This window comes from Podarcis erhardii (genome assembly GCF_964252035.2).
Source record: "Podarcis erhardii genome assembly, chromosome: 13".
Taxonomy (NCBI): Eukaryota; Metazoa; Chordata; class Lepidosauria; order Squamata; family Lacertidae; genus Podarcis; species Podarcis erhardii.
In genome coordinates, this window is record NC_138502.1 from 55910349 (window position 1) to 55923479 (window position 13131).

Consider the following 13131-nt stretch of genomic DNA (forward strand, 5'->3'; position numbering starts at 1 on the left):
GATGGAGAGATCACCCTATGTGGAGATCAAATGACCTTTGGAATATAAATCCGAGCCAGGTGGAGATTGGAAGATTGGAGCTTTGGGGGCCTTTGGATTTGAAAAGAGTGTGAAACAAGATTTGGAATACTTTATAGGCCCTACTTTTAACTATGGAAGTTTGGCAGGAAGTAATATGATGACTGTTGGGTTGGGGCTTCCCCAAGATCTGATTTTCAACATTAAAGACTATCAAAAAGACTGGCAGAGGGGACAGGGGAGAGACTTAAGAGCCTCGGATTTAAGATCTCCGGGCTAATGGTTTTCCGAGATTAATGGAACTATTGAGGGGCTGAAACCGGGGAGGGGATTTGGTGAAAGAAAATTGGGAATCTAAAGTATATATAATATAAATTTGTTTTTTTTTAATGAGAGATGGGAAAATAGCGGAATTGAATTTTTTCTTTGACCTTAGGGGAAATGTCTTAAGAATAAGTACAGATATATAAGTTTTAATGGGAAATAAGATTAAACAAAGTTAAAGTGGATGATAACTTGGTGAAGGAAAGAATGGAAAATTACAGTATATTAAGATAAGATATGAGGATAAAATTAAGATCAAGGATGTGTTGAAATATTTATATGAATTAAAATATAAAGAGGGGAAGTATAGTATGTTAAGATAAACTATTAGGATAAAAACAAGGTTGGAAGGATTTGCTAGAATATCTAACAGAATTAGAATACAAAAATGGGAGGCATGAGGAAGTCAAGGAAATAAGTGATTGCAACTAAGCGAGTTAAAGGTTTGATTTGCTTTTTTTCTTTCTTTTCTTTTTACCTTTGTTTTTTATCTTTCTTTTTTCTGTATTTTGATATATGTATTTTTTTTATTCTTATTTTCTTTTTTGACTGTATTTTTTCTTATTTTTTTGTAACCTTTAAAATCTTAATAAAAATTTATTTTAAAAAAATAACGGCACGATTAATGGGCGAGTTGGATAGAAGGGAGGCTTGTGCCATAAGCACTCCTATTTCCAGAAACAATGAGGAACGCCATATGCAAACTTGTGTTGATACGACTGCATTTAAAGCTGCAAAGCGTTGTTGGTTCTGCAATAAGCAGGGACATTTTGCAAAGGACTGCAGATCCAAAAGAAAGCAAAGTACTCCCAAGTCTGTTTCTGTTCGTCAGTCACAGTCATCAGCCCAGCAGCCGACATTGTACCGTAAAGACAGAAACGAGCCGCGAGCTTTTCATGCTCGGACTACAGATCGTAAAAGAAATAAAGGTGCCAAGTGGAAGTCTTTTATTGTGGACTCAGGAGCATCTCAGCACATTTGCAACAATCGAAGCTTGTTTATTTCTTTCGAAGAGGAAATTGGTAATGTACATTTAGCCAATTCACAAGTCTTGCAGTCGCTTGGCAGGGGTACTATTAAACTTGACTCTTTAAACATTACGATAGCGAACTGCATTTACTGCCCGTCAGTGGACAATTTATTGTCAGTAAGAAGTTTTGCTCGTCAAGGCATAACTGTGCGTTTCTTAAAGTCAATGTGTGAGTTTTTCAATGGGAACAAATGTCTATTGTATGCCCGGGACTCTGATTATATAGACTGTATTTTCACACCTACTCCCAATCGCCTATAAATTGCAGAGCAGCACAGTCAAGCCAGGGGTTGAGGAGTGTAAGGCCACATTCCGGGTGTGTCCATGAAGCACACAGAATTCTGGGACACCTGAATTTTGCTGATGTAATTAAGACAAAGAATATTGTTAATGGCCTAAACTTAAAACCATGTAAATTCTTTATGCAATGTCTATCCTGTTGCAAGAATAAGATTAAGGTTGCACGCAAGGGTAGGTGCTCAGATAGGAAAATAACTGAGCCATTTGAGCATGCACATTGTGATTTAGTTGGGCCACTCCCACCATCATTAGGAGGTTCTAAGTACTGGCTTACCCTGATAGACCAGTATAGTAGATATTGTTGGACTTATGCAATAGCTGAGAAGTCCCAAGCATTTGAGAAGTACAGAGCTTTTTGCAACTGGGTAAAAATGCATTTTAACAAACAAATTAAGTATCTGTTTTCTGACCGGGGCGGGGAATTTTTTTCTGAGGCACAGGGGCCTACTCACAAGTTATCTTGCCCCCGAAGTCCCTGGCAAAATGGGCTTGTTGAAGTTGTGCAGCATGACCTGCAGGCAGGGGTTAAAACTTATCTGTACGATGCTAATCTGCCCAAAGTCTTTTGGGCTGAAGCGCTCAATGCCTTTTGTTACGTTAGAAATTGCAGTTATCATTCTGGTTTAGATGTCACCCCGTATGAGAAGCTGTTTAAAAAATGCCCTAATCTGAAATACCTACGCATTTGGGATTCAGATGTAATTATGCATTATCCCGCTAAGCAGAAATTGGGTGAGTGTAGTGTTCTGAGAAAATTAATGGGCTACCAGAAGGGGGCGTACAGAATTTACATACCAGCAACTGGCAAATTTCATATTACCAGAAGCATGATACAAACTGTAAATTGGAATGGCGTTGCTGTTTTCCAAGATACTAACGGTATAAATGATACTGAGGAAGAAGAGGAAGCAGCAGCAGCAGCAGGAAATGGTGCTTCTGAATTAATGGAACAAGAGAAAAAGCCTGTTGAATCTGATAATTTGTTTGATGATTTAAAGTCACAGGCACCCGAGGGGAGGTTAGATTCTCTTGAGTTTTCTGACCGTGATCTTAGCCTACAGGCACCTCTTTAGTCTGACAATGATGATTTACAACCTGAAACTAGTAGTTTACTTAGTCCCATTAAGTCTGAGGAGTCTGACTCTCCTTCCGGACTAAGACGTTCAGATAGAAAGAGACAGAAGCCACAACGTTTTGCAGATGAACTTTTAAATACTGTGTATGCCAATAAGGCGGTTTTTGAGCCAAAAAGCTACGATGATGTTCAGAATTTACCTAAGCACCAAGTAAATTGGTATAAAGCTATCAACTCTGAGATAGCTTCTTTAAAAGAGCATAACACCTGGTCTCTTGTACCACAAACCCCAGAAATGAGACTTATTGATTCAAAATGGGTTTAAGAAAATGCAAATGGGAAGGAAACGCCTATGGTATGTGGTTTCACCTTTACAGGTGAAGATAAGCCATTTCCTAACAAAACTTTGTATCGTTCTGCTATAGGCAAGCTAAATTTCATTCAAAGAATCTCAAGACCAGATATAACTTATGCCTTTCACTTTCTGGCAAAATTTGTGGAAAAGCCCACTACGCAATGTTTCTCTGCTCTTAAGAGAGTGGTAATGTACCTTAAACATACCAAACATTATAGGTTGCAGTTTACATCATGTATTGACAAAGGTTTTGAAATTTTCTGCGATGCATCTCATGCAGTGGAACAAAATAATTGCAGGGGTGTGTCTGGTATGGTGTTTTGTTATAAAGGTTGTCCATTTGAATGGAAGTCCCAGACACAAACCATTATTTGTCTGTGTCAGCATTTGGGTGTAGTATATAAGGAGCAGCACCTAGCTTTCCCATTACCCTGGGGGATGGGTTGGTGGTTGGGTCTGGTTTGTTGTTGGTGTATTTAGTGTATAAGGAGTTTTTGTTTTTGTTATTAAAATCTTGTTTAAGTTATTTTTGAGTCCCTTTTTATGCATTGTCTCCCCAGCAAGCTCTCTGCAGTGCTACTATACTGCAAAAAGCTAACACTGGCACCTCTCAGGTGGGCACTATTGCCATTATAAGAGAACAAGGGTGGTGAGTTCATGGTGAGTCCTGGCACCTCTTTTTCTAGAAAAATAGCACTGGCTGGCACCTTCCCCTGGAATGGCCATGCCATACAGCTTTCATCTAGTTCACACCTGAACTTTCCAACGCAATACGATTTGAAATTGCAGCGTTAAGCCTTGGTCACTCACATCAAAGTCCAAATGCTCGGAGACATATTTCAGGAGTACGTTGGTGGTCTTGACTGCTCTTTGCCTCTCACTGATTTTTGTGGAGTCAATCCAGCCATTTGTGTGCTGCGGGAGAGAAATCATCGTCATCACATGGAAGGACAACCCTTAATCCAGGTTTGCAAATTCACAAAGCTTCATAGAGGGGACAAATTGCAAAAGGGGGTTGTTTTGTAAAGGAGAAAGTTTGCTGCAATTTGTTTATTATTATTATTATTATTAATAATAATAATAATAGCCCACCTTTTTCCCAGACAGGGACTCGAGGCAGCTTAGTAGAATTAGATATTAATTGGCTCTTGGGTTGCTTTTGTTTTATTATGCATTTTCTGTTCTGATTTTGTATTTTTATGTTGTGAACTGCCCTGCAATCTGTCATTGGTGTGTTTGTGTGTGTGATAATTACAACAATACAACATACACCTCACCACAGCCATAGCAATGGAATGCAGGAAGCATCCTTAGACCAAGCCCAGCCATTGATCCACAGGTAATGAGGACTGGCAGTTGGCCCTTTGGCCTTTCAGACAGAGAGCCTTTTCACAGCCCCACCTGGAGTGCTGAGGACTGAACCGGGGACCTTGGGCATGCAAGACAGATGCTCTGCCCCGAGCCACGGCCCTTCCCCACAGGCCATCAGCAGAGGACATATCTTGTGTGCCTTGCACAAGCATTGCTAGCAGAACAGAGGCCCACTTGACCATCAGCACCCACAACCAGCGAGTTGGCCACAGATGCCCCCCGTGCAATCATTTCAAGAGGGTCTGTCCTCCGGCATGGGAGCTGCTGCTTCCCCCTGCTCTGACACCTTGGGGACTCCCTTACCACTAATATCTTCTGCAGCGTCTCCAGAGAGGGGGCCTCCGACAGCAAGCTGGTGAGCATGTTGAGCCAGATGTCGATAGTTTGTTGATAACAGTCCTGGAAGGAGAGAAGCAAAAGCAGTTAGAAGCTGAAGACCCCCATGGAAATCCCATATGCTCTGGAGCCTTCTAGTCCAAATTCGTAACAAAGCTTATGCAGGGGTTCAAGCAAGGCACACAAAGAGTCATAAACATCAAACGTTTCTTGATGTATATAAGGTTACAGGTCATGTGATATAAAGATACAGGACTCCACACTGGGCTCAACTTCCTTGGGGTGTTCCAAGGCAGAGGGCCTTCTTGGTGGTGGGGCCCACCCCGTGGAACACCCTCCTATCAGATGTCAGAGAGATACATCATTATACTTCCATCTGAAGACATCTGAAGGCAGCCCTGCATAGGGAAGTTTTAAATATTTGATGTCTGGCTGTGTTTTAATTTGTTGGAAGCCGCCCAGAGTGGCTAGAGTAACCCAGTCAGATGGGCAGCATATAAACAAACAAGCAAACAAATAAAATTAAATGCAGCGTAGGAGGGAGGCATGAGAGTCACAAAATGCAGGCATGCAGGAATCATTCGTGGATGCATTCTAGCCAAAGGTGAAATGCAATAAATATGGAAACAGGATTAAAATCAAAAATATACACCCCAAGTCTCTGGCTGTTACATCATTGTGATGGGTCAAGTGTCTCGGGCAGCATTCTTTGCAGCTTACACGGCTCAGACTCTTTGCCCTCAAATCCTTTAACCTGGCAACCCCATTTTCCTCCAGAAGCAGAAGGTCCAGTCACCTGGCTCTGTGTTGCCGGCACGGAGCTCCCGGCTTTGACCTTCGTAACCTGCAATGATGGCAATTGGAAGACCTTCCTGGTGGTTTTTTGTAGCAGCTGAGACCGGAGCAGGGGGTCCATGCGTGGTCTCAAGGCACTGAAAAGAGAAAGAAGGGGAGAGGAAAGGATCAGCACCCAGCAGTCCATAAACCTGGTGAAGAAATATGTACTGTGTCTGGCCGTACTTACGTCATGCGAATGATCGTTTCCATTGCGGGCTGTAAGATGGTGAGTGATGCCATTGGCTCCTCTTTGATGACCTCCTGTGGTGGGGAAGCACACAGCATGTCAGGGAACTGGAGGCGCCATCCCTGCCACCACCACACCAAGCCCTGAGTTGTGCTCTCTATCCAGCCCACTTGACAACTTCTTTGCAATTGGCAAGTGGGTCCTCCTAGGGGAGGAGAGTGGGCTTCCTGGATCTGGGAATAAGATCCCTTTTTCTCCTGGGCAGAGCTCTACCGCATAAGAACAGCATAAGATCAGCCTTCTGGACCAGGCCAAGGGCCCATCTAGTCCAGCATCCTCACAGCATTCTCACAGTGGCCAACCAGACGTCTGTGAGAAACCAGGGAGCAGACCATGAGCCCAAGAGCCCTCTCCCCGCCTGTGGCTTCCAGCAACTATATTCAGAAACATTGCTTCCTTCCTCTGTGGAGGTAGAACATAGCAATCATGGCTGGGAGCCATTGACAGCCCTCTCCTCCTGGGAGAACCTAGCCTCTTTTACTTAGGCACTGGTGACATCCTGCTGAGGTTGCCACAATGTAGGGCTGCCTTTCAAGTGGGTTTGGAAACTTGAGTTGGAGCAGAACGTGACCACCCAGAAATGGTTTGGGGCCAGATGATCAGAACATGCAACCCAGAGCTAGACCTACACAGCTATTTTTAAGAAAAAACGCTCTGAAAAGAAACCCCAGGAGATTCCCCCTCTTTTTTTCTTTTTCTTTTTACTCACTGTGATGCAGAAGGTGAGCTCGTCTTTGTGGGGGAAGGTGACATATCCCACATTCAATTGCACAAGCGCCTTGGTTGTTAGAGTTGCTGCCTTCATAAAGCTCTTCTTCAAAGCCTCATTCTGAAAGGAGAAGGGATTTTATAAAATTGAGTTTGAATCAAAATCACAAGGAAACATAAAGCCACACTGACCCTAATCCTAATTCTAATCCTTACCCTAACACTAACCCAATCCAAAAACAAAAAATTCCTTCCAGTAGCACCTTAAAGACCAACTAAGTTAGTTCTAGGTATGAGCTTTCGTGTGCATGCACACTTCTTCAGATACCAATCCAAAAATTAACCCTAACCCAGAAGTGGTCTTGTTAGATAGTTAAATTCATGTTAAATTGCTGTTTTAGGGTTTCTTTAAAAAAAGTCTGGAACAGATTAATCCATTTTGCATTACTTTCTATGGGAAAGCATGCCTTGGTTTGGAACGCTTTGGTTTCAGAATGGATTAAGTTTGAGAACCAAGGTACCGCTGTAATGCCCCATCTGGTCCTAAGTGTGGAGCCAGTATACACCCCAGTCTACAACCCTTCGGTGGATGAAGCCAAAAACCCTGCCCTAGGGCACAGTCTGAAGGCATGTGGTGCAAGGACCTTGATGGAGCTCAGGAGGTCTGCTCAGTGCCTGGATGGTGACCACGGGGGAAATGGTTGCACACCTCCTGGAGACGTATGACAGGAGAAAGGCAGAATATACCATATTTTTTCGAGTATAAGACACCCCCTATTTTGGGGGACTCCAAATTAAGAAAATGGGGAAAGGATTGCCCAGAGTTGCTGAGCTTTTCGGGGGTAGGATTACCCACAGTTGTTCAGCTATTTGGGGGAGGGGATTCCAAAAATTGCTCACCCGCTGAACCTATGCTGCCACTCACACATGTCACAAAACCCACCTATTGTCTGTCCCTCGCCGGCAGAAGCCGCCAATCGCCTTCCCAATTTCCGCAGCGACAGCCAATCAACACCACCCCTTGCTGCAGCCACCAATAACGCACACAATAGCTGTTGACTATCTCCGGCTTGCAGCGGCAACCAAACCCACGTCCCCCCAATGCACTCTCTGTGTATAAGATGACCCTCATTTTTAAACATCATTTTTTAATAATAATAAAAAAAACCCTCGTCTTATACACGGAAAAGTATGGTATAGCTGAGAGAACAAACAACAGGAGTCCGTGTGATAATCAGAGCCATACCTTCCTGCTGTTCTGGAATTGGAAGAGGAGCTCCTCTGTGATGAGGTCTATAAAAAGGGGGAGGTCATCCTGCCGTGCCCCGGATGCCATTTGACCACAGCAAAGGATGACGGTGATACTGGCATTCGTCTCGCTGGTATTCTGGAGGGAAAGGATGGGGAAAGTGAGTTTGGGAACCTTAAGTGCAATTGGAGACAAATCACCATTTAGTTGGGACCTTTTAGCAGCTGGGAAAATATTAGTAGTCAGTAAGTTGTTGTGCGAAAGGTGGAGGGCACAAGGAGAAGGGGACAACAGAGGACGAGATGGCTGGACAGCGTTCTTGAAGCTACCAGCATGAGTTTGACCAAGCTGCGGGAGGCAGTGGAAGACAGGAGTGCCTGGCGTGCTCTGGTCCAGGGGGTCACGAAGAGTCGGACACGACTAAACGACTAAGCAACAACAACTTGTTGTGCAGACTTACAAATTTTGTATTTTTTTTCCTCCAGGAAACTCAAACTGCTGGCAAGCCAGGGCTCCCCCACCCTATATATGTGCATCGGGTTCTTCCTGCCTAAATATAGAGCCTGACATTTGACCCTATTGAATTTCATTTTGTTAGTTTGGGCCCAGTTCTCCAATCTGTTAAGGTTATCTTGAATCCCGATTCTGTCTTCTGTGGCATTGGCTACCCTTCCCAGTTTGGTGTCATCTGCAAATTTGATGAGCATCCCCTCAATTCCTTCATCCAAGTCTTTTATTTTTAAAAAAGTGGAACAACAACAGGCCAGGACAGAACCCTGTGACACCCCACTGGTCACTTTTTCCCCAGGATGATGAGGAACCATGAAGGTGTTCTCTTTGGGTTCGGTCAGTCAACCAGGGAGAAAGTGCAGGACAGTGTAGGGTAGACTGACCACTGGTGCTCTTTTCCATGGGAGCTGCTTTTTAAAAATTAAAATGAACCAGGTGGATCTGCTCATCTTCTCCATAGTGAGGGTTGGGAAATTTCCTTGGTCATTTACCAACTCACAGCAAAAATCCAGAGGTACCACACTCCTGGGTTTCATTTCTCTTGGATGGCAGAGCACAAGAGAGTTCAGGGCTGCGTTCAGATGTAACAATAAACCAGAGGGCATCAACATAGGTTGGCCTCTAGCTCCCATCAGCCTCAGCCAGCATGGCCAGAGGTCAGGAGGGATGGGAGTTGCAGTCTGTAGCATCTGAAGGGCACCATTTTGGTTACCTCTGTGATAAACTATGGTTTATTATTGTGTGAATGAGCCTTGGACTCATCGGCTCCTGCTCCCTTGAGGGAAGCTTGAGGGAAGTTAACTGAAAGTGGAAGGAAAAGGATCTGATCTCCTTCCAGCTGGGTTGGAGAATTGGAGAGTCGGGGGCACATGACCCCAAGGCCCCCTCAGGTTATGGAACTGTTAGATCCGCACGCAGTTACTATGCCTTGTGAGATAAGATGGCGCCCAGTACACTTCTGCTGCGCCGATGGACGTCTGTGCCGATAGAAAACTTGAGCTCCCTTAGCTCTCTTAGCATAGTCCTTAGCAGAGTTTTGCAGCGGCAGAAACTGTTGCCTTGTGTGTGGATAATAAATCAGACTGAATGCAGGCTTCTTGCTAAACTCCAACAGTCTTTTAATGAGTAGAAAAACATCATAAATCAGCCCGGCGAAAGAGCAGACATCCTTTCGCCTCTCAGCCAAAAATGAAAGGAAACTCACACACAAAGAAAGATTCCCGTATGTGAACATAACCACGCCTCAGAATGTGAGACGTCACACAGAACTGTTTAACCCTGTAAGTTCTGATTCTCCTCACATGCCTTTGTAATAATTCGCTTAATTGACAAATATATGGAGGTGAACACAGAGAGCGACACTCAACTATGCTTTGCTTCAAGTAGACCTGTCGAAATGAATGGGTCTAGTCATCTTCATTAAATTCAGTGGGTCTACTCTAGAACATAGTTGAATGGGGCCAGCAGGCACTCCCGTAAGGCAGAAGAACCCTTGCACGAGAGCAAATTTGGCAGGGGGTGCAGCTGAAACCTCTCCCCTCTTTCTCTCTGCCTCTCCCAGCCTGCCGCCTGCCTTCTCTCTTGGGTTCTGCTCCCTCCCCTCAGTTGGAGAGGGGTCCCCTCTTCCAAACTCTAAGAGGTTCTTCATTCAAAGCTTTCTGACAGCAGAACACTCTCCCTTGGGAGGTTGTGGACTCTTCTTCGTTGGAGGTTGGATGGCCATCTCTCAGGGATGCTTAAGATTCCTGCATTGGAGGGGGTTGGACTAGATGACCCTTGGGATCCCCATTAGCTTCCACTATTGAAGAAATGCCAACCAACCATCTGACAACCAACCTAAAAACAGGGGTCAGTGTACTTTGGGGGGTGACCAATGGTTTCTAACGAATCTGTTTGACTGACTGACTGAGCCAAGGGATCAGTTCAGATCTAGGATCTGGAGCCACAGAGACAGGACTGCTGGAGCCCACTTCAGAAGGATGACTGAGACATACCCACAGAGGAAGCTGTCTGGCTTCCATACTGAGAGCAGATCCAATTGCCTTTTTGGAATGGTAAGGATCCCATCCCTTGAAAAAGAGCATGTTTGGAAATGGGGCAGGATTCGTTCTTTTCCAACATGCTTTGGTGTGGATGTAAAGAGCCGCTAAGGATCCAATCCGCCAGGATCTTCGTCTAACCATTGGCCATGCTGTCAGGGGCTGATGGGAGTTCCAATTCAAAACACACGGATGGGGAAGGGGCACCAGGCTGGGGATGGCTGACCTACACTCTTGCTACGCTCCTTCCTCACTTCACACCCTTACCTCAGACGTCTCAGTATTCCTTGCAATGGCTGCGTGGCCGAAGTCCCGCACTGCCATCAGCACCTGTGAAATATGGGTGCTTGAAGCCACACCGATAGCCTCAGAAATTCCCTAGGGAGAATGAGGCACGTCAAACATGTCATTTTCTTGATTGCAATTAGTGATAATAATAATAATAAATTTTATTTATATCCCACCCTCCCCAGCCAAAGCTGGGCTCAGGGCGGCTAACAACAATTAAATAGTACAACATTCTAAAAACATTTCATTATAAAAATTAAATAAAATCAATTAAAATGAAATTGATGGCAACCATTAAGCTAAGCTGATCATGAGGGATGGAGGATAAATGTGATTCTGTAAGCAGATTCCTGTGAAATGTGGGGAACCAAATTTAAGAATGGAGAAATGAGACACTTAGAGAACCAATTTGAAGAGATCCTTTCATCCCGGATAATAATAGGGGTGGTTTGAAGAACGATATTTCTGTGGATTCTGATGTGAACTGACCAGACCACACCTCCCAGACTCGTGCAGCTTGCAACGCAAGGATGCCTTGCATTCTGACATTTTCAAATCTTGTGATACAGTTCTTGGCTTCATTAAATACTCAACTACATTAAAATGCATCATTTATTCCCTGGAAGTATTTGTAATCCACCGCTCACCCAAAGGCGCCAGAGCAGGAATATGCACCATCTAAACCAGGGTGCTCCAGTTTCTCATACCAAGTGGGCCACAAGAGTAGTTCAGCACAGAACCTGTGGGCCGCACACTGACTTGTCGTGTGGGAGAGGGGAGCAAGGCCAAAATCTGACACACACGCCCCGGCCCGCATGCTGCCTTCCCAAAGGTAGGCAGGTGAGGCGCTGGGTTTTGGGAAGGAGGCACAAGGCTCTGGCGGGACCTAGAGCCTTCCCACCTTCTTGCCAAAGGTGGGAAAGAGCTAACTGAGGACCCTAGGACCCTGACAGATCACACCTGCCTCCTTCCCCAAGCCCAGCACCTCCTTACCCAGCTTTGGGAAGGCAGTGCAAGGCCTACAGGTGTGTAGGGGTGCCTCCAAGCTTGCTGAGGGCTGCCAAGAAAGGCATTGAGGGCCACTTGCTGGCTGCTCTGATCTAACCCAAAACTAAACAAATCTGCCCAGATATGTTGAATGCTGAAAAGCAGTTGCTCCTGTAAGAGGCTTTGAGGGGGTGAGTGGGTGGGTACAAAATCTTTGGAGGGAGGAAGGTCATGAGCAGAGACCAATCCGGAAATCAGGACAGAGGGCTGGTGGGGTAATGTCAGGGACTGGCTGGATGAGTAAGAGTGGGGGACCCTGGATTGTGGTGGTGGGACACTGGGGAGCAGCCTGGGGAGGCGCTTGAATCAGGAGGGTTCAGAAGGAGGAGGCTCTTCCAGGACAGTCTCCGTGTGAGCGCAGTCCCAGTCCCGCTGGCTCTCCTCCCCCCTGACATCCCACACATTCACTCACCTCTCTGTCTGCTTCCTCTTCGAGAGGCAACCTCAGGAGTAAGTGCAGGTACTGGTGGACTGTCTCTGCGCTCCTGGAATCCCGCAGCTTGAGTCCATAGTATCTATAGAGGGTGTTCTAAGGGTTGGGGAAGGTTTGGGTGAGTCACAGGGAGGAGACCCCACCAGCTACATCAACTGCTTTTGGAAAACCAAAGAATTTCAATTTTACCGTCTGAAAATGTCGGGTAATACTAAATAATAATAATAGATTGCAAGTACTAGGCAATTGTTTTAATGATTTGTATGCAATTTTACACATCTTCTGAATTCCCAAGTCACGTTACAACTCTTTAAAGGTAAAGGTAAAGGGACCCCTGACAATTAAGTCCAGTCGCAAACGACTCTGGGCTTAAAGCTCATCTCGCTTTAAGGCCGAGGGAGCCGGCATTTGTCCGCTTCCACAGACAGTTTTTCCAGGTCATGTGGCCAGCATGACTAAGCCGCTTCTGGCAAAACCAGAGCAGCACACGGAAATGCCGTTTACCTTCCAGCCGGAGCAGTACTGGCTTCAGCTGGGGAGGGTGGGATATAAATAAATTATTATTATTATTATTATTATTATTATTATTTACTTGCACTATGTGCTTTTGAACTGCTAGGTGGGCAGGATCTGGGGCCGAACAACGGGAGCTCACCCCATCGCAGGGATTCGAACCGCCGACCTTCCAATCGGCAAGCCCAAACGGCACAGTGGTTTAACCCACAGCACCACCCGCGTCCCTATTACAACTCTTTAGTACTCCTCATTTGGGGAATTTGAAAGTTGACAAGTTCAGCATGTCCTAATTGCTCTGCCTCCACTGTTGGAGGCAGGAATGCTTCTGAATACCAGTTGCTGGAAACCACAGGAAGGGGAGAGTGCTCTGTGTTCGAATTCTGCTTTCCAGTTTCCCATGGGCATCTGGTTGGCCACTGTGAGATAAGGATGCTGGTCTAACCCAGCA

At 45.3% G+C, this 13131-nt stretch overlaps 1 protein-coding gene across 1 annotated transcript; it reads right to left on the reverse strand.

The window, feature by feature from the left end:
* Positions 1-3496: 3496 nt before the first annotated feature.
* Positions 3497-12500, reverse strand: LOC309327344 (uncharacterized protein). The gene is made up of 5 exons (XM_081836575.1): positions 12143-12500; positions 7848-7980; positions 6603-6722; positions 4777-4872; positions 3497-4017 (listed from the first exon to the last, which is right to left on the reverse strand). The coding sequence occupies exons 2-5, from the start codon at positions 7935-7937 to the stop codon at positions 3850-3852; spliced, it is 474 nt and encodes a 157-aa protein (XP_081692701.1). The 5' UTR covers positions 7938-7980; positions 12143-12500; the 3' UTR covers positions 3497-3849.
* Between the last annotated feature and the right edge of the window lie 631 nt (positions 12501-13131).